Below are 25,284 nucleotides of genomic sequence, written 5' to 3'. Positions count from 1 at the left end.
CAGAAACACTGCCATCTTGTACTGGACAGACAGCAGGAAAATATAAAAGAAGGCTGTTGGACTCCCCAAATTCTACAGGCAGGAAGCAGATGGTTAAAGCTACTTAGCTGCAAACATGTGTCACCCTTCTTGAAAAAGAAAAGATTGTTTAGGGCAGAGTTGTTAGCCAAGAATGTGGAATTGGGAGCCCAGAGGGTGGAGCTGAGCAACTAGAAAGCAAAGCCACAACCACAGAGGATTAAGGGCTTTGAAACATAATAGAGTTTTCTCAGTTGGATTCAGAGTTGCTTGGGATTGGTGACTCATTGTTTTCCTTTTATTTTAATCCATTGTTTGAATGGATATCTCTGTGACTATTATGGAATCCCTGCTTCGTCATTGTATTTTAAGAGCAGATAACTTAATATTCAATACTTGAGTAAGGAGCAATAAAAAATGAAGTTAAGAAATAATTTTATTTACTAATAGCATCAAAAAGAATGAAATACATATAAGTAAATTTAACCAAAGAAGTATAAGGCTTGTACACGGAATATGACAAAACATTACTGAAATAAACTGGAAAAGATACAAACAAATAGAAATACACCCCATGCTCATGGATTAAAGGAATTAATATTGTTAAAATGAAAATACACCCCCAATTGAGCTGCACATTTAATGTAAACTTTATCAAAATCCTAGGAGACTTGTTTACAGAAATAGACAAGCTGATTCAAAAACTCCTATGGAAATGCAAGGGACCCACAGGGACCAAAACAATCTTGGGAAAAAAAAAAAAAAAAAAGACTAACACTTTTCTATTTCAAATCTACTGAAAAGTTACAGTAACCAAGACAGTGTGGCACTAGCATAAAGATAGACTTGGATAAATAGGTATTAATTCAGAGTCTAGAAATAAATCCACAAATCTACGATCAATTGATTTTCAACAAGGGTACCGAGACAATTAAATGGATGAAATAATTGTCTTTCCAACTAATGATGCTGGCACAACTGGGTGTTCACATGCTAAAGAATTAATTGAGTCTCTTACCTGACATTAAATACAAAAATTAGCTCAAAATGTATCAAAGACCTAAATGAAGAAACAAAAAGTATAAGAAAATTTTTAGAAGAAAACATAGGAGTGTATCTTTGTGACCTCTGATTAGGCAACGGTTTCTAAAGCAAAAGCAACAAAAGAAAAAATAGATTAATTAGACTTCATGAAAATTAATAGTATTTGTATATGAAAGTAAAGAGACAGCTCACAGAATAGGAGAAAATATCTGAAAAATCACATATTGGGTAAGGGTCTAGTATCTACCACACTTAAAGAACTCAAACTCAACGGTGAAAAAGACAAATAACCCAATTAAAGTATGGGCTAAGAATCTGAATAGACATTTTCTTAAGGAATATAAACACATGGCCAATAGACACATGAAAAGATGCTTGACATCTTTATTCACTAGGGAAATGCAAATTCTAGCTACAAGGAGATACCACTTCATAAACAGTGGCATGGCAAAAAAAAAAAAAAAGGCACAATAACAAGTGTTGGAGATGATGCAGAGAATTAGAACCCTCCAACATGCCTGGATGGAAACGTAAAATGGTGCGGTGCTATGGAAAACAGTTTGGCAGTTCCTCCAAAAGTTAACATAGAGTTATTACAGTACTGACCCAGGAATTGTACTCCTAGGTACATATCCAAGACAATAGAAAACATGTGCTCACACAAAAACTTGTACATAAATCCTCATAGCAATGTTATTTAAAATAGACAAAAAGTAGAACCAACCCTAATGTCTGTCAACTGATGAATGGATAAACAAAATGTGGTCTATCCATACAGTGGAATATTATTCAGCCATCAAAAGAATGTAATACCAATTCATGATATGACATAGATAAATATTGAAAGCATTGTACAAAGTGAAAGAAACCAGACATAAAGCTACATATTGTATGATACCATTCATATGAAATATCCAGAAGATGCAAATCCATAGAGACAGAAAGCAGATAAGTGGTAGCCAGGAGCTGGAGGAGGAGGGAATGGGGAGGGACTGCTAATTTGTACAGTGTTTCTTTATAGGGCAACAAAAGTGTTCTGGAATTAGAGAATGGTGATAGCTACACAACCTTGTGAATATATTAAGAAACAGTGAGTTGTGTGCTTTAAAATGGTGATTTTTCTGGTACCTGAATTATATTTCAATAAAAAAGGGAAAAACAGAAAACAGCGTAAATCACGTGCTACCTTTTGCATTAAAAAGATAGTAGGAAAAATATATGTGCTTGTGTTTGCCTAAAGAAACTATGGAAGGATATGCAAAAAACTAATACAATTGGTTACTTAGTGAGGCAGAGGAAGTAGAAAACAGGGCAGATAGGTACAAGGAAGGGAGCAAGCCTTTTCAATGCATGCCTTTCCATATTGCTTTGCTTTTGGAACCCTGTGAATTTTACATGAACTACTATAAAACATTAAACAACAGCAACAAGCAAACAAAAATTCTCAATAAATTACTTCTATTTTTTTTTCTGCCTGCACCACCATCTAGGCTGGACACCGCCCCCCAAATCCTGCCTTCTGGTGGGTCAATGGCACAGGAGCAGAGATCAAGTGGAGCTTTGAGGAGCTGGGGAAGCAGTCCAGGAAGGCAGCCAATGTGCTGGGGGGTGCATGTGGCCTGCAGCCTGGGGACAGAATGATGCTGGTACTCCCACGGCTCCCGGAGTGGTGGCTGGTCAGTGTGGCTTGCATGCGGACAGGTCAGTAAGCAGGGCGGCTGGGAATTTTAGCTGGGGTCAGACACAACCTGCCAGAGCTTTGCGGTGTCCACAGAGTCTTGAAGATGGAGCGAAAATAAACCCTATGTGGAGTTGTGCTTACTTCCTATTTGCCCAACAGTCACAGACCTGATTGTATAATAGGGGCCAGACAGTGATGTAATTGATAAAAGCAGGTCAGTGCAAGGCAGTAGGGAGTGGTGAGGACTGCGGCAAACGGGAGATCACATGCTTTATCAAATGGGGTCGCTGCTTCTCAACTCGAACCAAATGTTCCCACGACAGGATGAATACCGGTGTTATCAGAACTTCTGATTTGTAATGGAAAACTCTGGATTTTTATGAAAAATCCTCCTGTCTTTTAATGTTGGCATCTGTCATTTTAAAAAGTCCTGACTGGGACAAATCAAGCTTATTTTCTGCTGGTCGTGGTTTGGGAGCCTTGCTTTAGTTGCTAGAATTTTACCTGAACAACGCAGTTATAGATGAGGGACTCCTATAACCAATCTATGTTAGTTTCACTCTTAGACTTTATGATTCTCATTATCACAGCATTATCCAGCTGCCAAAGGAAGGCAGATAAAGAGGAAATAAAAGAACTAGTGATATTATCCCTTGCAGGAGGTTAGGGGGACAGCTCCTCCTGTTGTCACGAATGTCCAGGGCAGTGAAACATTACCTTCTTAGAATGGTTCCTTCAGCAGAGAAACAGAGGAGGAAAGAGGCCGCAGTGAGCCTAGCAAGCCTCCGCTGATGCTGAGTGAATGAGTGATCACGCACTTATTCAGAAGGCTAGGGTTTTTAGGCTGCTGTTATTATTGTTACCTCTTCCAGCTCAGGCATTCCAACCCTCCCCAGCCCCTTCCTGCCCTCATCTCTTACCTCTATACCCAAGACCTTCCCTGCTATCCAGTCAACATCCACTTCTGTTTTATGCCAGGGGTTGTCATGATTCCGGGTGTCACTCAGCTGACGGAGAAGGACCTCAAGTACCGGCTGCAGGCGTCCAGGGCCAAGTCCATTATCACCAGTGACTCCCTAGCTCCAAGGGTGGATGCCATCAGTGCTGAATGCCCCTCCCTCCAGACCAAGCTGCTGGTGTCAGACAGCGACAGTCGGCCAGGCTGGTTGAACTTCAGGGAACTCCTCCGGTGAATTGGGGTTCTCCAGGAGAACAGCAGAAAAATGAAATCACTTCCCCTTTAAGCAACAAAAGATGAAATGCGTTGCTGATTTCACACACAGAGAGTGAATCAGAGTGCAACACTCCCCTTGGCAGCCAGACTGACCTGAGCATAATCCTGGTCACCACCTTAATGTTCAAGGTCGCTCATTCAGTCAGTGCTGGATTTGTCAGCAGCTTTTCTGTGCTTCATTTGCTTCTATAATGGCGGTAGTGGTTATTAGAGCTACCGTTCAGAGTACATGAAATAACCTATATGGTGCATTTAGTACATAGCAGGTGGTCAATTAATAATCAACTTATGGCCGTGTATTGGGTACTTAGCGTATTCCTAGATACTGTGCTATGTAAGCCTTCACCTTCATTCATTCATGTAGCAAAGGTTTAATGAACATCTATTTCGTGACAAGCATTGTGTTTGGTGTTCAGAACACCATAATGGATAAGACATCATCTTATTTAATTCCTGAAAAGGACATGATGATGTGCCCTTCAACCCAGTTTTACAGATGAGGAAACTGAGGCTTGGAAAACTAAAGTGACTTGCCCAAGGTGCTAAAAAGTAGTTAAGTCAGGATTGGGCAGAGCCGAGACCCTATCTGCCTTAGAGCAAGGACCTGGTGGAAACCCTTCTTAGAATTTGAGACTTTGTCCTGATTGGAAGCCAGAACCCAAAAGGGGCCTCTCAGGGGCCTGAACAATTGAGTCACGAATGCTCACCCCACAGACCAGCTGCATCAGATTCACCTGGATGCTGTTTTGAATACAGATGACAAGGCCTCACATCTGACCTACTTAACCAGACATAGATGAGCAAGAGCCCTTGAGATCTTTTTTTAAAAAATCAGCCCATAGTCCTGGGCGCCATGGCTCACGCCCATAATCCCAGCACTTTTGGAGGCCGGGGCAGGTGGATCACCTGAGGTCAGGAGTTTGAGACCAGCCTGATCAACATGGAGAAACCCCTTCTCTACTAAAAATACAAAATTAGCTGGGCGTGGTGGTGCATGCCTATAATCCCAGCTACTCGGGAGGCTGAGGCAGGAGAATCACTTGAACCCAGGAGATGGAGGTTGCAGTGAGCCAAGATTTCGCCATTGCACTCTAGCCTGGGCAACAAGAGCAAAACACTGTCTCAAAAAAAAAAAAAAAAAAATCAGCCCATATAGTTTTGAAGAGCTGTCAGGTGGGCCTAGATCAGTGGTTCTCAATTTTGGTTGTTACTAGAATTACTGAGAAGCATTTAAGAAAACATCAAAGATTCCGATTTTATTTTGTTCAGAGTGGATAGACAAGTTTCTTCCAAAAATTTACCAGGGGACTTCACGTTGCAGCCAGGGATGAGAGCCAGTGGATTAGCTGGTCATCCAGATCTCAGAACTTTGGGAATTACCCAGATCTCAAAACCCCATACTGGGGGAAACCTTTAGAAAACAGTTCTAAATTATTAGAAATTGCGGTGGGGGTGGAAGCTGTGCCTAAATGTGCAGAATTATAGACACGGACATGTGTGTGTTCTACCAGAAAGTCCTCATACTTTGGTAAGAAAGCATGGGCTCTTTTGAGTGAGTTATTTAACCATTTGAGCCTCAGTTTCCTTGTCTGCAAAAGGGTTATAATGATAGTACCTACCCTATGAGGTGATTGCAGGTTACCCAAGCCAGAGCTTTCAGCACAGCACCTCACACGTGATGTTTGTGAAACGATAGTCATATTGTTGTTATACATATTACCAGTGCTACTAACTGTTTTTACTATGGTAGCGCCACCTAGTGTTTTTATGTTTTACAGGGAGGCACCTACAGAGCACAACTGCCTGAGGACAAAGAGTGGAGACCCGCTGGCCATCTACTTCACCAGCGGAACCACCGGGGCCCCCAAGATGGTCGAGCACTCCCAGAGCAGCTACGGACTGGGTTTTGTGGCCAGCGGAAGGTACCAGAGCAGCTTGTCTAGAGGATCCAAGAACAGAAAGTGGCGAGTGGTCTGGAGGGAGTGGCGTGAGGGGAAAGATGTCAGGAGCTGAGGTCAAAGAGCCAATAGGAGCAGCTCAGGAAGGATCTTGATGATTCTGGATTTTACTCTGAGTGAGGTGAAAAGCCACTGGAGGTTTCTTTTTAAATCGTAGCCATATATATATACACACACACATATACATACATAAACATATACATACATATATTATAAATCTACCCTTTTAACCATTTTAAGTGTATAGTTTAATGTCATTAAATACATTCACACTGTTGTGCAACCATGATCACCATCCATTTCCAGAATTTACTTTATCTTTCCAAATGAGAACTATGCCCCCATTGCCCAATAATGCCCCGTTACCCTCTCCCCTCACCCCTGGTAATCTCTATTTTACTTTTCATCTCCGTGAATTTGATACTCCAGGTATTTCGTATGATTGGCATCATGCAGTCTGTCCTTTTGTTTTGCAATTTGGCTTCTTTCACTTAGCATAATGTCCTCAAGTTTCATCCATGTTGTGGCATGTGTCAAAATTTCCCTCCCTTTTAAGACTGAAAAATATTCCATTGTATGGATAGACCACATTTTATTTGTTTTTATTATTTTATTTTATTTTTATTTTTTTGAGACAGAGTTTTTCTCTTTTGCCTAGGCTGGAGTGCAGTGGTGCAATCTCCGCTCACTGCAACCTCTGCCGTCCAGTTTCAAGCGATTCTCCTGCCTCAGCCTCCCAGGTAGCTGGGATTACAGGTGCCTGCCATCACACCCGTCTAATTTTTGTATTTTTAGTAGAGGTGGGTTTTCACCATGTTGGCCAACCTCGTCTCGAACTCCTGACCTCGTGATCCTCCCGCCTCGGCCTCTCAAAGTGCTGGGATTATAGGCATGAGCCACTGCGCCTGGCCTCGACCACATTTTAAATAATCCATTCACCTGTTGATAGACACTTGGGTAGCTTCCACATTTTGGCTGTTGTCAATAATGTTGCTATAAACACTGGCATACGAGTATCTGTTAGAGTCTCTGCTTTTACTTCTTTTGGGTATACATGCAGAAATGAAATTGCTGGATCACATGGTAATTCTATGTTTAATTTTTTTTGAGAAGCATTGGATATTTTGAGCAGAGGAGTGACGTAATCTAATATGTTTTTTAAAGGCTCACTCAGGATGTTGGGTTCACAATGAAACTGTAGAGGAAACAGCTAAAGAAGATGACTAGTGCATTAAGAGGCAAGCATGGTAGCTTGCCCGGGGAGAAGTGGGAGAAGAGATGAGATTCTGAATGTGTTTTCAACCTAGACCCAATAAGACTTGCTGACAGAGTCAGTGTGGAATAAGAAGGAGGAGTCAAGGATGGCTCTAAGAAGAATGGCCTGAACAACCGGAAGCGCTAAATGATGGGGGAAGAACTGTGGGATGAGCTGTCTAGTGGGAAGAAAACAGAGTTTGTTTATAGAGTTGTCAATTTGAGAGTCTTCTTAGACATCTCCATCGCCTTGTTAAAAGTGGAGATGTTGAGTGGGCATTTGGATATACACGTCTGAAGTTAGAGAGAAAGATTCATGCTGAACTTATCAGTGTAAAGATGGTATTTCATACCATGAGATGGGATGAGATCAGCAAAGTGTAATATAAACTGAAAAGAGAATGGGTCTCAGGACTGAGTGCCTGAGGCATTTCTGCACTGAAGGGGAGACCAGGAGGGCTCAGCAGAGGAGACTGAGAAGGGAACAGCCAATGAAAGGGGGAGAACCAGGAGTGCCTGTGTCCCAGGATTCAAGTGCATGACTGCTTTTCTGTCTTGCATGTTTGCAGACACTGTTTCCCATTCCTGGGATGCTCCTGCTTCTCTGCCTCACCTATATAATCCCTATGCATTGTTTATGTCTAACTCAAGTGTCATCTCCTCTACCAGAGCATTTCTCAGAAACTCATCTCCAACATTGCTCTGGATTAGGTGCCTATTCTCTGTAATTGCACAAGGCTTTGTGTTTAGCTCTGTTAAAACATGCTTTCCAGCGGCTTCCTAGATATTTATACTTCCTAAACTCTAAGGCCCTAAAGCAAGACGAATTGTTCATTTCTATATCCCTAGTGCTAACCCAGACTAAGTGCTAAATAAATGTTGCCTAAGTAAAGTGACCTTAGCACAGAGTACTGAGGTTAACTTTTTCCCTTATAGATCACATCCACTGGACTGTGAACTTTCTGGAAACTCTTTTTGCTTCTGTATTCTTAGTCTAGGGCAGAGGTACATGGAAGATGCTCAATAAATGCTTGTTGAGACAATAGTTGACTTGATGGTTCTTGTTCAGGTTTCACAAGTATAAATGAGTACCCACTGAGCAGGGCTCCAAATGGGGTGATATAGATAATACAATCCTTCTTAAAGGTAGAGTCATCGCCAAGGGTGCTGACGTTCTCTAATTTTTGGCAGACGGTGGGTGGCCTTGACCGAATCGGACATCTTCTGGAACACGACTGACACTGGCTGGGTGAAGGCAGCCTGGACTCTCTTCTCTGCCTGGCCTAATGGAGCTTGTATTTTTGTGCATGAGCTGCCCCGAGTTGATGCCAAAGTTATCCTGAATGTAAGAGGAAAAACCAACAACACCCCATATGTGTTGGGTATAAATCAGATGAGTGGGATATAGATTTCAGGCTGCAGGAGAAAACACATGAATCAATGACTTTAAGGCTTCTTTGGTGTGGCTCCCGGGCCTTCCATAATCTGGTTCCTGACCACCTGGTTCCCTTCCATCACTGCCTATGCTCTAGCTAGATTCCTAGATTAAGACCATTTCATTGCTATTTCTCCTGCATGGGGTGCCCTTGTCTCCACCACTTTCTTCCTTATGCCTCTGCCAAAACCCTAGGTATTTGTCAAACCCTTAGGCAAAATCAGTCTGTGCCTCAACTCCAAATGCTACTGTCCATGGTGTTTAACATGGCCCAACTAGAGAGTCCTGGTGACTCCTGCTCAGCCTCCCAGGGTCTCCTTATAGGGAGGGAGGAGATTGGTGCCCCCAGTCAAGACACAGGTCACCTTTCTCCAGCCCCCCGTATCCTAAGTGTCATTCCTGAAAATGTCAGAGGGCTCTTCTGCTCATATTATTTGTACTGAGATAAGCTGTATCACCTGGTAGCTAACTGCACAGGTCATGCCATCAGTCAAAGAGTTAGACCTGGACTCTGATCCTACACCTTTGATTCGCTAGTTGTGTGGCCTTGGGGAAGTTGCCTAATCTCCCTGAACTGCAGTTTCAGCCTCACCTATAAGAAAGGGATAACGTATCTCTATAGAGTTGCTGTTGAGAATGAAATGATACAAGGCAAAGGGGCCAGCACATAGTAAGTTCTTTTTTGAAATAATTTTTAATTTTTGTGGGTACATAGTAGGTGTATATATTTATGGGGTACATTAGATATTTTGATGTAGGCATGCCATGCATGAAAATCACATCATAGAGAATGAGGTATACATCCCCTGAAAGCATGTATCTTTTGTGTTACAATCTAATTATACTCTTTCAGTTATTTTAAAATATACAATTAAGTTTTTATTGACTAAAGTCACCCTGATGGGCTTTAAAATAATAGGTCTTATTCATTCATTCTATTACTTTGGTACCAACTAACCATCCCCACGTTTCTCTCAGCCCCCAACTACCCTTCCCAGCCTCTGGTAGTCATCCTTCTAATCTCTATTTCCATGAGGTCAATTGTTTTGACTTTTAAATCTCACAAATAAGTGAGAACATGTGAAGTTAGTCTTTCTGTGCCTGGCTTATTTCACTTAACATAATGATCTCCAGTTCCACCCATGTTATTGCAAATGACAGGACCTCATTCTTTTTTATGGATCCATTGTGTATATGTACATTTTCTTTATCCATTCATCTGTTGATGGACACTTACGTTGTTTCAAAACATAGTAGATTCTTTTTTAAAAAACAATTATTTTCATAGGTTATGGGGGAACAGTAACTAAAAGGTGGTGTTTGGTTACATTAGTAAGTTCTTTAGTGGTGATTTATAAGATTTTGGTGCACCCATCACCTAAGCAGTATACACTGCACCCAATTTGTAGTCTTTTATCCCTCACCCCCTTCCCACCCTTTCCCCCAAGTCCCTAAAGTCCATTATGCCATTCTTATGCCTTTGCATCTTCATAGCTTAACTCCCATTTATGAGGGAGAACATAAAATGTTTGGTTTTCCATTCCTGAGTTACTTTACTTAGAATAATAGTCTCCAATCTCATCAAGGTCCCTGTGAATGCCATTACTTCATTCCTTTTTATGGCTGAGTTGTATTCCATTATATATATTTATATACCACACTTTCTTTGTCCACTTGATTTATGGGCATTTGGGTTGGTTCCACATTTTTGCAATTGCAGACTGTGCTGCTATAAACATATATGTGCAAGTATCTTTTTCATAAAATGACTTCTTTTCCTCTGGGTAGATATCCAGTAGTAGGATTGCTGGATCAAGTGGTAGTTCTACTTTTAGTTCTTTAAGGAATCTCCACACTGTTTTCCATAGTGGTTGTACTAGTTTACATTCCTACCAGCAATGTAGAGGTATTCCTTGTTCACTGCATCCATGCCAACATCTATTTTGATTTTTTGATTATGGCCATTCTTGCAGGAGTAAGCTGGTACCACATGGTGGACCAAATATAGTAGATTCTTAACCCATATTGATTGTTATCATCATGATCAAACTCATCACCATCGTTATCCATGTAGTGCTTGATCAGCCAGTGTATGGACCTTCTCCTCACATTGTCCCCAGCTCTGACATAGTGTTTTCATTATCTATTGCTATGTAATAAATTATACCCAAACATAGAACTTTAAAACACAAGCATTTATCTCACAGTTTCTGATGGTCAGGAAGCTGGAGGCAGCTTAATGAGGGGATTTGGGAATAGAGTCTCTCATGAGGTTGCAATCAAGAGGTCAGCAAAGTACGCTCGTGTTCATAGCAGCATTAACAATAACTAAAAGGTGAAAGCAACACAAGTGTCCATCCACAGATGAATGAACAAACAAAATGTGGTGTGTACATGCAAGGGAATATTACCCAGCCTTAAAAAGGAAGGACATCTTGTTATATGATATAATGTGGATAACCCTTGCGGACATTATGCTAAGTGAAACATGACAGTCATACAAGGACAAATATTGTATGATTCCACTTACATGAGATACCAAGAGTAGTCAAATTCATAGACACAGAAAGTACAACGGTGTTTACAAGGAGTTAGGGGAGAGAGTAATGGGAAATTATTGTGTAATGGGTGCGGAGTTTAAGTTTGAGAGGATAAAAATAGTCCTGGAGGTGGATGGTAGTGATGGTTTCACAACATTGTGGAAATATTTAATCCCACTGGACTATACACTTAAAAACCATTTCAATGGGCAAATTCTATGTTGTGTGTATGTTACCACAATAATTTTAAAAAAGATATTAGCTAGGACTGCAATCATCTTAAGGATTGACTGAAGCTGAAAAATTGCTTACAAACTCATGGTGGCTGGGTACAGTAGCTCATGCCTGTAATCCCAGCACTTTGGGAGGCCAAGGCGTGTGGATCATGAGGTCAGGAGTTCACGACCAGCCTGGCCAAGATGGTGAAACCCCATGTCCACTAAATATACAAAAATTAGCCAGGCATAGTGGAGGGTGCCTGTAATTCCAGCTACTCGTGAGTCTGAAGCAGAGAATTGCTTGAACCTGGGAGATGGAGGTTGCAGTGAGCTGAGATCTTGCCACTGCACTCCAGCCTGGGTGACAGAGCGAGACTCCATCTCAAAAAAACAAAACAAAACAAAACAAAACAAATTCACTGGTGGTTTTTAGTAGACTTCAGTTTCTCACTGGGTGTTTGCTAGAGTCTTCAGTTTCTCACTGTGTGCACCTGTCCATAGGATGGCTTGAGCATACTGAAAACGTGGTGGCTTGCTTCCCCCAGAACAAGGGATCCAAGAAAGGGAGAGAGAAAGAACATCCAAGACAGAAACCGTAGTCTTTGTACAACTGAATCTTGAAAGTGATATTCATCACCTTGACGGTATGCCATTGCTGTCACAGACCCACTTTGGTATGAGGTGAGAGGGGATTCCTCCAAAGGTGCAAATGCTAGGAAGTAGGGGTCACTGGGCACCATCTTGGATGCTGGATTCCACACATAGTTTTCAACTTCTCTGCTTTGGTAGTGAGAATATAAAGATGCAGTGCATTTGGCTCCATCTTCATGGTCCCACCCCAGTGATTCTAAGGACATCTTTCCCCCTTTGCTTTTGTTTAGACTCTCTCTACATTCCCGATAACCACCCTCTGCTGTGTCCCAACCATCTTTCGGCTGCTTGTGCAGGAGGATCTGACCAGGTACAGCCCATCTGTTTGGTGCTTTGAGGGCCTAAGTATGTGAATATACAGCATGGGTATCCACACATACAACTATCCTCTCATTCCAACTCTCTTTCTATCTTTCTCTGTGTCTATATATTTTTCTGCCTCTCTCTTTGTCTCTCTCTCGCACACACATTTATACACATACACATTGACAAGTCAACATACCTGTAAACCTCACAGATGCCCCTCAAGAACAAGCTTCTGGCCCCCAAAAATTTGCATCCAGATGGAACTAAATAGATTTAGGGCAGTCTGAAATTTTAGCACCTGAGATAGGCTTCTCCCCACACCATACACCCATGGGCTATTCTCTCAGCAGTGTGTCTGCTACTTCTGTGAGGCGAGAGAAATGATTGGACAATTGTTAGCCACCTATGAAGTGGGGTTTGTGGCCAGGGCCCTCAGTTCTGGTGAAACTAACAAGCCCACACCACAGTAGATGCCCCAACTCTCAGCCTCAGACTCACACCAGCCAACTGTTCTCTGACCACATGCCATTGGGCACCCAAGAGAAAGGGACAAGGCACTGATGATGGCTCCATCCTGGATGAAGCCAAAGCAACATCTTCTGGCAGAACAGGGCTAGTTGCTGGGGTATATGGAGAAAGGCCCACCGTCCTTCAGTACCCACCAACCCTGACCTATTCTCCCTCTTTTGTCCTCCCCCAAGTCATGAGGAGTCATCCTCTCATCTTTCCTAATCACATAAATCTACCCACCAAGTGCCCAGAGGAGGGAGTTCTTACATGCTTCTAAAAGTGAATTCTTCTCCAATGTAAGAAGTTCATCCCATTCGGTGATCTGATGTGTGCATCTCCAGATGATTTTGGCTGAAAGCAAGCTCCAAGTACCTTGTTAAGAACAATGTCGTTGAATGCCATTTGGTAGTACTAAGTAACTTCGTCAAGCCAATTTGATCTCCCCTCTCCTCCAAGATCAAAAATGTACTTGCAATCACTGATTTTTTTTTTTCTTTTAGTTTGGATGATTTGTTGAACAGAAAGGGCGTTTTGCAACATAATTAATCTGTAGGAATTTGTGGGATTCTTAGAGGACTAATTTTTATCTTTTCAATTTTCTTTTCTCTCCTTTCTCTTCCTCTTTCTTATTTATTTATTTATTTATTTAAGAGACAGCGTCTTGCTCTGTCGCCTAGGTTGGAGTGCAGTGGCATGATCTTGGCTCACTGCAACCTCCGCCTCCTGGATTCCAGCTTTCCTCCCACCTCAGCCTTCCAAGTAGTTGGGACTACAGGCATGTGCCACCATACCCGGCTAATTTTTTGTATTTTTTGGTAGAGACGGGGTTTTACCACATTGACCAGGCTGGTCTTCAACTCCTGAGCTCAAGCAATCTGCCCACCTTGGCCTCCCAAAGTGCTGGGACTACAGGTGTGAGCCATGGTGCCTGGCCTATCTTTTCAATTTCTAATTGATTTATCTATCCTTTTCAATCAGATTATTTTCCTAACCAATTTATGATCAGTTTTTTTCCAACTAAATTATTTTGGCCAAGTTACCTGGAACTCACCATATTATGCCAACACCTATTATATGAGCTTCTGATTTTATCCCAAACTCAGATAGGGTGAATCTTTTAAAAATTATCTGTCCATGAGGAGAATGGTTGCAAAGCCAGAGGATGGACTCACTTAGAGCAGGTTAAAAAGCAGGGCCGTCTACCCTCTAGTGCCTGTGGGTGTTTACGTCTGGGCAGTGGCACCAGAAGGCGGGTGGTATGAAGATCCTGACATAGGTGGCCTTGTTTTCCTGCCTGAGAAAGGTACCAGTTTCAGAGCCTGAGGCACTGTCTGACCGGAGGAGAGGCCCTCAACCCTGACGTGAGGGAGAAGTGGAAACGCCAGACCGGTGTGGAGCTGTACGAAGGCTATGGCCAGTCTGAAACGGTGAGTACTGGAGGGACCAGGTCCCCTCCAGGGCTTCCTGCCTCTCCAGCTGTAACCTCCCTGAAGCTTCTCAGGGACCACCCCACCACTCCTCCACCCAGGGGAGAAGCTGATAACAAAACTCCATCAGCTTTCCTTCCCTTTTGATTTCCATATGTTCTCACTTATAAGCGGGAGCTAAGCTATGAGGATGCAAAGACATACAAAGTGGTATAAAAGACTTTGGAGACTCAGAAGGAGGAAGGTGGGAGGAGGGGTGTGAGGGTAAAGAAACTACATATTGGGTATAATGTACACTACTCAGGTGACAGATGCACTAAAATCTCAGAATTCACCACTGTAGAATTCATCCATGTTACAAAAAAACGCTCATACCCAAAAACCTATTGAAATACACACACAACAGACACACACACACACACTTCTTAAAAATTAAAAAAAGGTACTTTAAAGTGCTTTTACAACTATACCATGACCAGCAAACCAGCCCTCACGGTTGAATGCATTGTTTGTCTCTACCAAGACAGCCTACATGTGCGGCTGTTCAGAGTCCCAGATTCTAAGCAGCGTCCTCTACAGTCATCTAGGAAGAGATCTGGGGATCAACTGAGTCTTTTGGCTCAGAGATGCATTAAGTTCTTTATGTTTGAGTGCCCCCTGGAGTGCCCCATAACTGTTTGTTGACTATGGAAAGAAAAGAAGAAAGGCAAGGAGGAAGGAAGAAAATAGGAAGAAAATGAAGAAGGAAGGGAGAGAGGAAATAAAGAAAAGAGAAAGGAAAGGAAGGGGAAAAAGATGAAAGGAAGGAAGGAAATAGTGAAGAAAGAAGAAGGGAGGACAGAGGAAAATGGAGAATGAAATAACGGGGAAAGGAATGAAATAAAGGAGGAAATAAAATGAAGGAGGGAAGAAAAAAACAGGAAAGGAGAAAGGAAAGAGGAAAGGAAAGAAGGAAAGGAAGGAGTGAGGGAGGAAGAAAAAAGAAAAAAGGGAGGAAGAAAGGAGAGAAATGGAGAGAGCAGAAGGGAAAGAAAGAAGAAAGTGAGGGAGGAGAAAAAAGAGGATGAGACAAAGAGTTAACAGGCAGGGTGAGAGAAAGGCATGGTCCAGGAAAGAAGCTAAGTGGAAAGGCTCTTCTTTATCCGTACTGCTTTCTCCCCAGGTTGTCATCTGTGCCAATCCAAAAGGCATGAAAATCAAGTCTGGATCCATGGGGAAGGCAGTCCCACCCTACGATGTGCAGGTAGCAGCCTCCCCTAACTTCTGGCGAGGCCTGGCGCGGAGAGGAGAAAGACACACAGGCCTGGCTGGCACGGGCCTCTGGGCTGCTGCAGTAGCCCAGGGTGTAGACACTCATACATGCACCTCTGTGATCTCCCTGCCAGATTGTGGATGATGAGGGCAATGTCCTGCCTCCTGGAGAAGAGGGGAATGTTGCCATCCGTATCAGACCCACCCGGCCCTTCTGTTTCTTCAATTGCTATTTGGTAAGAGACGGGAACAGCCGTTCTCATGACAGTGACTGTGTGCTAAGCATTGTGCACCACACTTTGTAAATATCTATTTGTTTAACCCCTACAATGACTGCATGAGGTAGGTTGCTACTATTATTAGTAAAGTTCTGTTATTGATAAGGACGACTATTATTGATAAGGAAGCTGATACAAAGGGGAAGTGACTTATCCAGCATCATGCAACTAGCACAGGCAGGACATGGGATTTAAACAGGGGTGTGTCTGAAAGCGCAAACATACGACATGAGGGCAGCACCGTTGTTTTAATGAGGAGAAAATAGAGGTGCAGTAAAGGAAAGGAGCTTCTGAAGGTCAAACTGCAGCCGGGTGCGGTGGCTCACACTTGTAATCCCAGCACTTTGGGAGGCCAAGGCAGGTGGATCACCTGAGGTCAGAAGTTCAACACCAGCCTGGTCAACATAGTGAAACCCCGTCTCTACCAAAAATATAAAAATTAGCCAGGCGTGGTGGCACGTGCCTCTAATCTCAGCTACTTGGGAGTCTGAGGCAGCAGAATCGCTTGAACCGGGGAGGAGGAGGTTGCAGTGAGCCGAGATCGCAGCACTGCACTCCAGCCTGGGCAAAGGAGCGAGACTCCATCTCAAAAAATAATAATAATAGTAAATTAATAAATACATAAAGGTCAAACTGCACTATTGTGTCAGAGCTGTCTTCAGGATTCTCTTTGTGGTTTGCTAGCAGGGAATAAACCTGAGATTTCAGTCCAAGTTTCTGGGATAATTTAGTAATTGCTTCTCTTTTGTATTCACCTTGGCTGGTGTTTATGTTGGGCTTTCGTTTCTTCACAGCTTTCTCTATAAAACCCTCAGACGTGACTGCACTAGAAACTCTGGCAAGCGTCAGTTATTGCTGATGCTTGAGCCCCACCTCAGGTTAATTAAAATCAACATTTCTGGTGTGGATCAGTTTCCCAGGTGATTCGAATGTGCAGCCAAGCCTGAGAGCCACTGCTTAATAGAAATGCCATCTCATGTGTCTATTAAGCTGTCAATCAGCTACAGAATTAGAAGGAGCAGAAACAAACCAGTCCATTTGTTTTTGGAATGTTGCATTTTAATGGTTTTTCTGTGACTACAAGAGAAATAATCTTTTACTTTATTTTGTTTAAAATCACAGAAACTTACAAAAACCCACAACATAGTAATCATGCCAAGCTGAGATCATGTTAACATTTTAATGTATTTTTCTGCTAATCAGTCTTGGAAACAATAGTAAATCTTTGACCCCACTGAAAAATGTATTCATTCATTATTTATTTACTTGGTGCCACTCGGTGTGGAGCAGGACTCTGGTACTTACTGCACTTGTACACATTCTTTCTGGTTGTGAGATCATTCCACTGAGTGTACTAAAGTAATTTGAAAAGTTATTTGCTAGACAAGAATCTTTAATTTTTTTGACTGATTCTTTCCATCATCTGTACCAACAGATAGTTTTCTTTCCAGATCTTTTTTGTTTTGTTTTGCAACACTGTCTTCTCACTCTGTTGCCCAGGCTGGAGTACAGTGGTGTGATCTTGGCTCACTGCACTGCCGCTTCCTGGGCTCAAGCAACTCTCGTGTTCCAGTCTCCCGAGTAACTGGGACTACAGGCGCACACCATTTCGCCGGGGTAATTTTGGTATTTTTAGTAGAGGCGGGATTTCGCCACCTTGGTCAGAGTGGTCTGGAATTTCTGGCTTCAAGTGATCTGCCTGGCTCGGCCTCCCAAAGTGCTGGGATTACAGGCATGAGCCACAGTGCCTGGCCCAGCTCATTCTTAATTAAGAGAAAAATATTAAATCTCTTCTGTGAGAATCATGAAACGTGAAAATTATTACAGAGAATCTCAAACCAAAATTGTTCTGTGATTTTTGATAAGCTAAGCTCATTCTCCCCCCACAATAAACATAAACATTTCAAATTCATGTTGGTCATTCCCATTTAGTGGAATTGCACATGTCAGTTACATGAATATGCCCATGTCAACTTTATAACCCATATAAGGAATATGCTTATTTTCCTAGGGAAACAAATTGTCAAATGCACAAATGTTTGTTATAGTGCTGGCTGTTTATAACAGATAAAAAAGGTGGAGGGACTATCTAAATTTCTAATACCAGAAATTAGTTATGTAAAGAATTATATTATATTATAGCATTGTGAACAAAAGCAAAAAAAAAAAAAAAGAAAAAGAAAGAAAGAAAAAGAACAAAAAGGAGAAAAAGAAGAGAGAAAAAAAATTTTAAAAAGAACCCAAATTTCTAACACAGGAATTTGCTCAAATAGCTAATATCACCACCACACAGAAATATTATGCAACTATTTAATACAGTTTTTTTGGAAGCAGGGTCACATTCTGTCACCAAGGCTGGAGTGCAGTGGCACAATCATGGCCACTGCAACTTCGACTTCTTGGGCTCAGGTGATCCTCACACCTCAGCCTCCCGAGTAGCTGGAACTACAGGCACACGCCACCACACCCAGCTAATTTTTTTTTTTTTTTGTAAAGATGGGGTTTCACCATGTTGCCCAGGCTGGTCTTGAATTCCTGGGCCCAAGTGATCCACCTGCCTCAGCCTGCCAAAATGCTAGGATTACAGGCATGAGCCACCACGCCCAGCCTATAGGAGTTCTTAATATATTCTTCATATTGGTCATTTGTTGTAAGAGTTGCTAATATCTTCCTCCCTGGTGGTAGCTTATCTTTTCACTTTCTTTCACTTTCTTTAAGCTATTTTTCTTGAACAGAAGCATTTATTTCCATGTCATCAAATCATTAAGTTTTTAAATGTTATGGATAGTGCTTTTTGTGTCTTATAAAATCATTTTCAACTTTGGGGTAGGAAATACACATATTCACCTATAGTTTCTTCCAACAGTTTTATAGTTCGGCTTTTGACATTTAAGTTTATAATCTATCTGTGGTTGATGTATACATGGTATGAGATAGGGGTCTATTTTATTTTTCTCTATATGAAAAACCAATTTGTTGAATAAATCCTCCTTTTCCCAGTTATCTGTCATGACAATTTTGTCAGATATAAAAGTGTAATATAGGCCAGGTGTGGTGGCTCACACCTGTAATCCCAGGACTTTGGGAGGCCAAGGCGGGTGGATCACCTGAGGTCAGGAGTTAGAGACCAACCTGACCAATATGGAGAAACCCCATCTCTACTAAAAATATAAAAATTAGCTGGGTGTGGTGGCGGGCAACTGTAGTCCCAGCTACTTGGGAGGCTGAGACAGGAGAATTGCTCGAATCCGGGAGGCAGAGGTTGCAGTGAGCTGAGATCACACCACTGCACTCCAGCCTGGGCAATAGAGTGGGACTCCATCTCAAATAAATAAATAAATTTTTGAAAGTTTGATATAGTCATAGTTAGGTTTTGGCACTTTCTTGTATTTCTTTGATCACTTACTCTGTCTCCGTACTGATACCATAAAGTCTTATCCACAAAAGCATTACCGTAAGTTTTCATATGTGAGAGAATGACTCTATCCTTGTTTTTCAACTTATTTAGAAGTGTTTTACCTATTCTTAGCCCTTTGCTCATTCATTTACATTTTAGAATCAACTGTCAAGTTCCTTGGAAAATGTTTGCTAGCATTTTGACTAGAATTGTATTGTCTATAAAACAACTTAGGGATAATTGACATCTCTATTAATTAAGTCTATCTTGTTTTGTTTTGAGACAGAGTCTTGCTCTGTCACCCAGGCTGGAGTGCAGTGGTATGATCTTGGCTCACTGCACCCTCCGCCTCCTGGGTTCAAGTGATTCTCCTGCCTCAGCCTCCCGAGTAGCTGGAATTACAGCCACCCACCACCACACCTGGCTAATTTTTGTATTTTTAGTAGAGATGGGGTTTCTCCATGTTGGCCAGGCTGGTCTTGAACTCCTGACCTCAGGTGATCCGCCTGCCTTGGCCTCCCAAAGTGCTGGGATTACAGGCATGAGCTGCTGCACCAGGTCGATTAAGTCTTTCTTTCATTTATTTATATCTTCTTTAATGTTGTGTCGAGTTTTAAGTTTTCTCCATACACATCTTAGAGATTTTGTGCTAGATGTATTTTTAGGTATTGGTAGCTTATATTTTTTCTTTTTTCTCGGAAGGTACTTGTTGAATTGAGATATAATTTACCTACAATGAAATTCACCCATGTTATGTGTGCGGGTTGATGACTTTTAACACACATACGCCCCTGTGTAACTGCCACCACAGTCGAATATGGAACATTTTTCACCCCCAAATCCTCTCTTATTCCCCTTGACAGCCAATCCTCTCCACTCCAGACCCAGCAATTGATAAATTGTTTGTTGTCACTATGTAATAATTTTGCATTTTAAAAAAAGAACTTCATATAATGGAATCACTAACTATTCAAATTTGTCTGTCAGGTTTCTTTTACTCAGTATGATGTTTCTGCAAGTCATCTGTGTGTTTTCATGTATTTTTATTGCTGAGTAGTAGCTTTTTCTTTAAAACTTTGAGAATTGGAGTTTGATTGCTTTTCTCTTTCCTCTACTCTTGCCCCACACCAATGGGCTTTTTGGTGAGCCCTTCTCCCTCCCTTCCGTCCTTCCTCCCGTCCTTCCTTCCATCTTTCCTTCTTTCCTTCCCTTCTTTCTTTGTTTCTCTCTCTCTTTCTTTCTTTTCCTTCCTTCTTTCCCTCCTTCCCTCGCTCCTTCCTTCCTCCCTCCCTCCCTCCTTCCCACCTTTCATTCCTTCCTTTTCTTCTCTCTTTCTTTTCTCCCTTCTCTTCCCTTCTTTTCCCTTCCCTTCCCTCCCCTTCTCTTCCATCCCTCCCCTTCCCTCACCTCCCCTCCCCTTCCTTTCCCTTCCTTTTTTTCCTACTTGGAGTAGCCCAGGTTGGAGTGCAATGGCACAATCTCGCATCCTCGCCCTATAGCCCAGGCTGGAGTGCAGTGGTAGAATCTCAGCTCACTGCAACCTCTGCCTCGTGGGCTTAAGCAATTCTCCTGCCTCAGCCTCCCGAGTAGCTGGCATTACAGACGTGCACTACCACACCCAGTTAATTTTTTCTATTTTTAGTAGAGATGGGGTTTCACTATGTTGGCCAGGCTTGTCTTGAATTCCTGACCTCAAGTGATGCACCCACCTCAGCCTTCCCCAGTGCTGGGATTACAGGCATGAACCACCACATCTGGCCTAGCCCTTCACTTTCTACCCTCAGTGATTCCCGAGCGCAAAGAGTATTTGTGTGTTCTTTTGTCCTAAAAAGCATAGCCAGTGGCCCTGTGGGGCCCTTCTAAGGATGGTGGTGGGTGGTTGCCCTTAACCATTCGCTGGCAGTTGATTCCAATCAAAAAAGGGAAATCCCATAACTAAACAGGGCCATAGCTCCCTGTCCATTGGGGAACTCTGGGCAGCCTGGACTTCAGGAACTCCTGAACTTTCTGTTGAGTGATCTCCAGCTTCCTACAGGGGGCTGCCGGCGCAGTAACTGGCCTTAGCGGCTGTTCCCAGAGGGTCCTTCATGGGCTTTCTTTGTCTTTCAGGACAATCCTGAGAAGACAGCTGCATCAGAACAAGGGGACTTTTACATCACAGGGGACCGAGCTCGCATGGACAAGGATGGCTACTTTTGGTTCATGGGAAGAAATGATGATGTGATCAATTCTTCAAGGTCAAGTTGTCTGCACTTTCCTCCTCCCTTTGAAGTTTCATGGGGGTTGAGGGAAGTCCACTTGGAAGAGTTTGTTTTTCCCTTCCAGCTACCGGATCGGGCCTGTTGAAGTGGAAAGCGCCCTGGCAGAGCATCCTGCTGTCCTGGAGTCGGCCGTGGTCAGCAGCCCAGACCCCATCAGGGGAGAGGTAACCAGTGCACCCAAGAACACAGCCTCCTGCTTCTGTACCTATTAGCACCCAGCAGAACAAGCAGGAAGGCTCAGATTGTCCTGTATTTCACCTCCATCCATGTGCCACAAAGTTGAAATGCCACCATCAGACACACATTGCCTTCATGTCTTTAGAGATACAATTACTCTCTAAAGGGACGTAATGGGAAAACACCAACACTTTGCTTTTTAGCAGACACAACTGGGTCCCAAAGAGGCTGGCTATGGGGCAGGAGATCTTAGGGGGAGGTGCAGGCTCTGTTATCCATCCTGTCTACTAAAAAGTCATTTTCTATTTGCAGCTGAGGGCATAGCGAGCACACCAGTCACAGTTTGCTGATGGCTGTAACCTGAGAGGGATAGAATATGTATCCAAAATGACCTTGATATACCAGAAAGATGGGCCAAATTTAATAAGCTGGGCTTTCATAGGAGAAATTTTTTTTTTTTTTTTTTTTTTTTTTTTTTGAGATGGAGTCTTGCTTTGTTGACCAGGCTGAAGTTCAGTGGCACAATCTTGGCTCACTGCAACCTCCGCCTCCCAAGTTCAAGCGACCTTCTTGCCTCAGCCCCCCTCCCAGTAGCTGGGATAACAGGCATGTGTCACCACGCCTGGCTAATTTTCGTATTTTTAGTAGAGACAGGGTTTCACCATGTTGGCCAGGCTGGAGTCTTAAACTCCTGACCTCAGGTGATCACTCGCTCCGGCCTCCCAAAGGGCTGGGATTACAGGCATGAGTCACTGCTCCCAGTCAGGAGAAATCTTCCTGTGGGTCCCAGAGGAATATATAGTATGTGAAAGATCAGATTACAGGCAGACTTAGCTACTTTTCACTGACTTACATCCAACATAATCCTAAAGCACAAGTTACCTTTTGAAAGTTAGTGCAACATCAGCCTGCATTCTCAGAAGCATCAGGACTGCAGGAGAGATTCTCAAAGTCTGGTTCTTGGACTGCTTGCAACTGTATCATCTGAGATTCTTGTTTAAAATACAGATTTGTAGACCTAAAGTCAGACTTATGGAATCATAATGACTGGGAATGCAGCCCAGAGAATCTGCATTTTAGCCAGCCACTCCTGACCAAGTGATTCTCCACTAAAATCAGAGGCCGTTAATATAGAATAAGGGAGGTGTGGAGTCCCATTGATGTGCTGAAGAAATCACACCTGAAACGTATGACTAGTTCTGTATGCCACGAGTTAACTGGGATTGTGACAAATGGCTGTGTGCTCAAACTTAATCCATGTACAGTGCTTAGAACTGAGTCTGGTGTGTGGAAAGTGCCCAACAAATGTTTAGTAGTTACAGTAGTGAGGAAGCTCTTCCTAAAAGCGTATCTGTCTGAACATGAAATGATAGTGGCCTTCCTCCCTGTGGGAAGTAAGCAAGGACAGTGAGCTACCCCTTAATAAAATACTGTTAACAGATAGGAATGCTGGAATTAATAAGCATCCGAGTGACCTTCCATTGCTAACAGAAACTGTGTTCTGTTTGTTGTGCTTGAGTCTGGGACACTTCCTCCTCCCTGGCATACGACAGCCTGCAGGAAAGATGTGGGCAGAGAGACCCAAGGTGTAGAATGTCCTTTGGAATGTCTGGAACAGAAGTGGTGCAGTTCAGGGTCTGCTGATTGCAAATGTTCATCCATGCAAACTCCCAAATACCTAGTCCCCCTTGAAATTGACTGCATTTTCCTCAGTCCCACCTGTTCAAACCCATACCTACCTACCTTGTTAGGAAAATCTGAAAGGAAATGGCCATAGGAGTGTATGAACCTCTTCTCTCCAAAATATTTGCTTCTTAAGAGAAGCAATGTTGGCTTCAAATGGTGTCATTCCAAGTGTGGGGAGTAATTTGAGAAATAGGTAGGAGTTTGAAATCAACCCACAAAGGTCAATGCTCCTAGTAGTCACACCTGGAAAGGCCAGCAAAAGAAAAATTGATGTTGTTTGTGTCACTGGCTGTGCCCAAAAACCTAGTAGAACTTTCATGGTGCAAAGGTAAATGTAGGCATTTATTCAAGGGTCACTGAAGGAGAAAAGAGTTGTTATACAAGGTCTGATCTTTTCTGGGTATTTGTTTTGCTGCAGGTGGTAAAGGCATTTATAGTTCTTACTCCGGACTACTCCTCTCATGACCCAGAGGCACTAACGCGGGAACTCCAGGAGCATGTGAAAAGGGTGACTGCACCATACAAATACCCCAGGAAGGTAAACATCAGGGTTTCCAGGGTACAGTGATCTGGGAATCAGATGGACATGCTCTGCCTGGGCCCCAACTCAGGGCCAGGCCCTGTGACAGGCTCTGGGGATATGGAGAAACTTGTAACCCTGGCTGCTGCTTCAGTTTTTTCTGTATTTCTTCACTTGGGTTCTCCCCAGAGCACATTTTGTTCTTGCCCTAAGAACAGCCTGATCCCTACCATAAATCAGATACAAGAGGTGGTGCTCAAATGCTGTCAAAAAGATCCTGTGCTCCAGGCTCCAGGCAGTTTTGTTTTGCTCCTGGCAGTTTAGGGGGAAACCCTGAATCAAGGACAGGCAGACAGTAATGGCTCTTTCAAAACAAAAGTCTTTTTGAGGAATGATGATTTCCAAGTGTTTTTTGTTTTGTTTTGTTTTGTGTTTGGTCACTAGGTGGCCTTTGTTTCAGAACTGCCAAAGACGGTTTCTGGAAAGATCCAAAGGAGTAAATTGCGAAGTCAGGAGTGGCGGAAATGAGGTGCAACCCCAGGAAGGCCCCGTAGACCTCTGAAGGCTCCACGAGAAACTAATGGATCACTGGTCAGCCCCCATGGGGAGCATCATCTCTTCAACCCTAAAGATGTCAAAGGCGTGCAGCTTCCAAACGGCATCCCCAGGATCACTGCGCAATGCTGGAAAGAGCAAAAGAATATCATTGGCCCCGACCACATAGATGCTGCGCAGCCTAGCAAATGCTTGGTGGTTTGACTTCTCCCTCTGTCTCGGGGGAGGCTCAGCATCTGCCCACTGGTCTCACTAAGAGCTTCAGATTTCCCTCTGTAGGACAGGTTACCGGAGCCGTGGGGCACTTGTGGGTACTCATTCTCTGCCAGTGGGAATGGAAAGGCTTCATCCTTTGTATGCAACCATTTGGTAAAAGTATGCAGGACCATAAAATTGGCAATATCCTTTAGCTCAGAAATTCTACCTTCCTAAGTCACCACAAAAGAAAAAACTCAAAATGCAGAAAATGTGTGGTGCACTAAGATGATCACGCAGCATTGTTTAAAACTAAAAAAAAAACAAAAAACAAAAAACTAACATCCAAACAACAAGGAAATGATTAACAAAATTGTAGTACATTAACTCAATAACATATAATGTAGCCATTAAAATATTTAAGAGCAGTTTAGTATGTCTTGAGAAAAGTGTAAGCTATATTAATTTTAAAAATCAGAATAAAAATATTTGCATACTGGAGAATCCCAACTCTGAAAAATAAAGGGGAAACTAGTTAATTGTCATTTTCCTGGAGATTGAGGAGGGAGGGAGAGAAAATAATGGATGGTAGTTTTTCTTCTTCCTTTTTCCACTACATTTCTGTATTTCCCAAGTTTTTGTACTAAGCACATACAACTATTTTAATGAAAAAGTTATGTTAAAGAAA

The 25,284-nt window shown here is 42.7% G+C and overlaps 1 protein-coding gene across 2 annotated transcripts in view; it reads left to right on the top strand.

Moving 5' to 3' along the window:
* ACSM5 (acyl-CoA synthetase medium chain family member 5) overlaps positions 1–25,284 on the top strand; it is a 31,284-nt gene extending 6,000 nt beyond the window's left edge. The window contains exons 3-14 of one of the 2 annotated variants that reach the window (XM_050772840.1): positions 2,553–2,763; positions 3,722–3,932; positions 5,756–5,899; positions 8,381–8,534; positions 12,264–12,343; positions 14,153–14,276; positions 15,439–15,519; positions 15,662–15,763; positions 21,312–21,439; positions 21,528–21,627; positions 23,745–23,864; positions 24,307–25,284. In XM_050772840.1, the coding sequence (XP_050628797.1) occupies positions 2,553–2,763; positions 3,722–3,932; positions 5,756–5,899; positions 8,381–8,534; positions 12,264–12,343; positions 14,153–14,276; positions 15,439–15,519; positions 15,662–15,763; positions 21,312–21,439; positions 21,528–21,627; positions 23,745–23,864; positions 24,307–24,408 (1,557 nt within the window). In that variant the 3' untranslated portion in view covers positions 24,409–25,284. Of the gene's footprint in view, positions 1–2,552; positions 2,764–3,721; positions 3,933–5,755; positions 5,900–8,380; positions 8,535–12,263; positions 12,344–14,152; positions 14,277–15,438; positions 15,520–15,661; positions 15,764–21,311; positions 21,440–21,527; positions 21,628–23,744; positions 23,865–24,290 lie in introns of both variants that reach the window. The other variant, XM_050772839.1, reaches the window with a different exon arrangement.

The sequence above is a fragment of the Macaca thibetana genome, chromosome 20 (genome assembly GCF_024542745.1).
Source record: "Macaca thibetana thibetana isolate TM-01 chromosome 20, ASM2454274v1, whole genome shotgun sequence".
In the NCBI taxonomy this organism is placed as follows: Eukaryota; Metazoa; Chordata; class Mammalia; order Primates; family Cercopithecidae; genus Macaca; species Macaca thibetana.
This window is presented reverse-complemented; position numbering and strand designations above follow the sequence as displayed.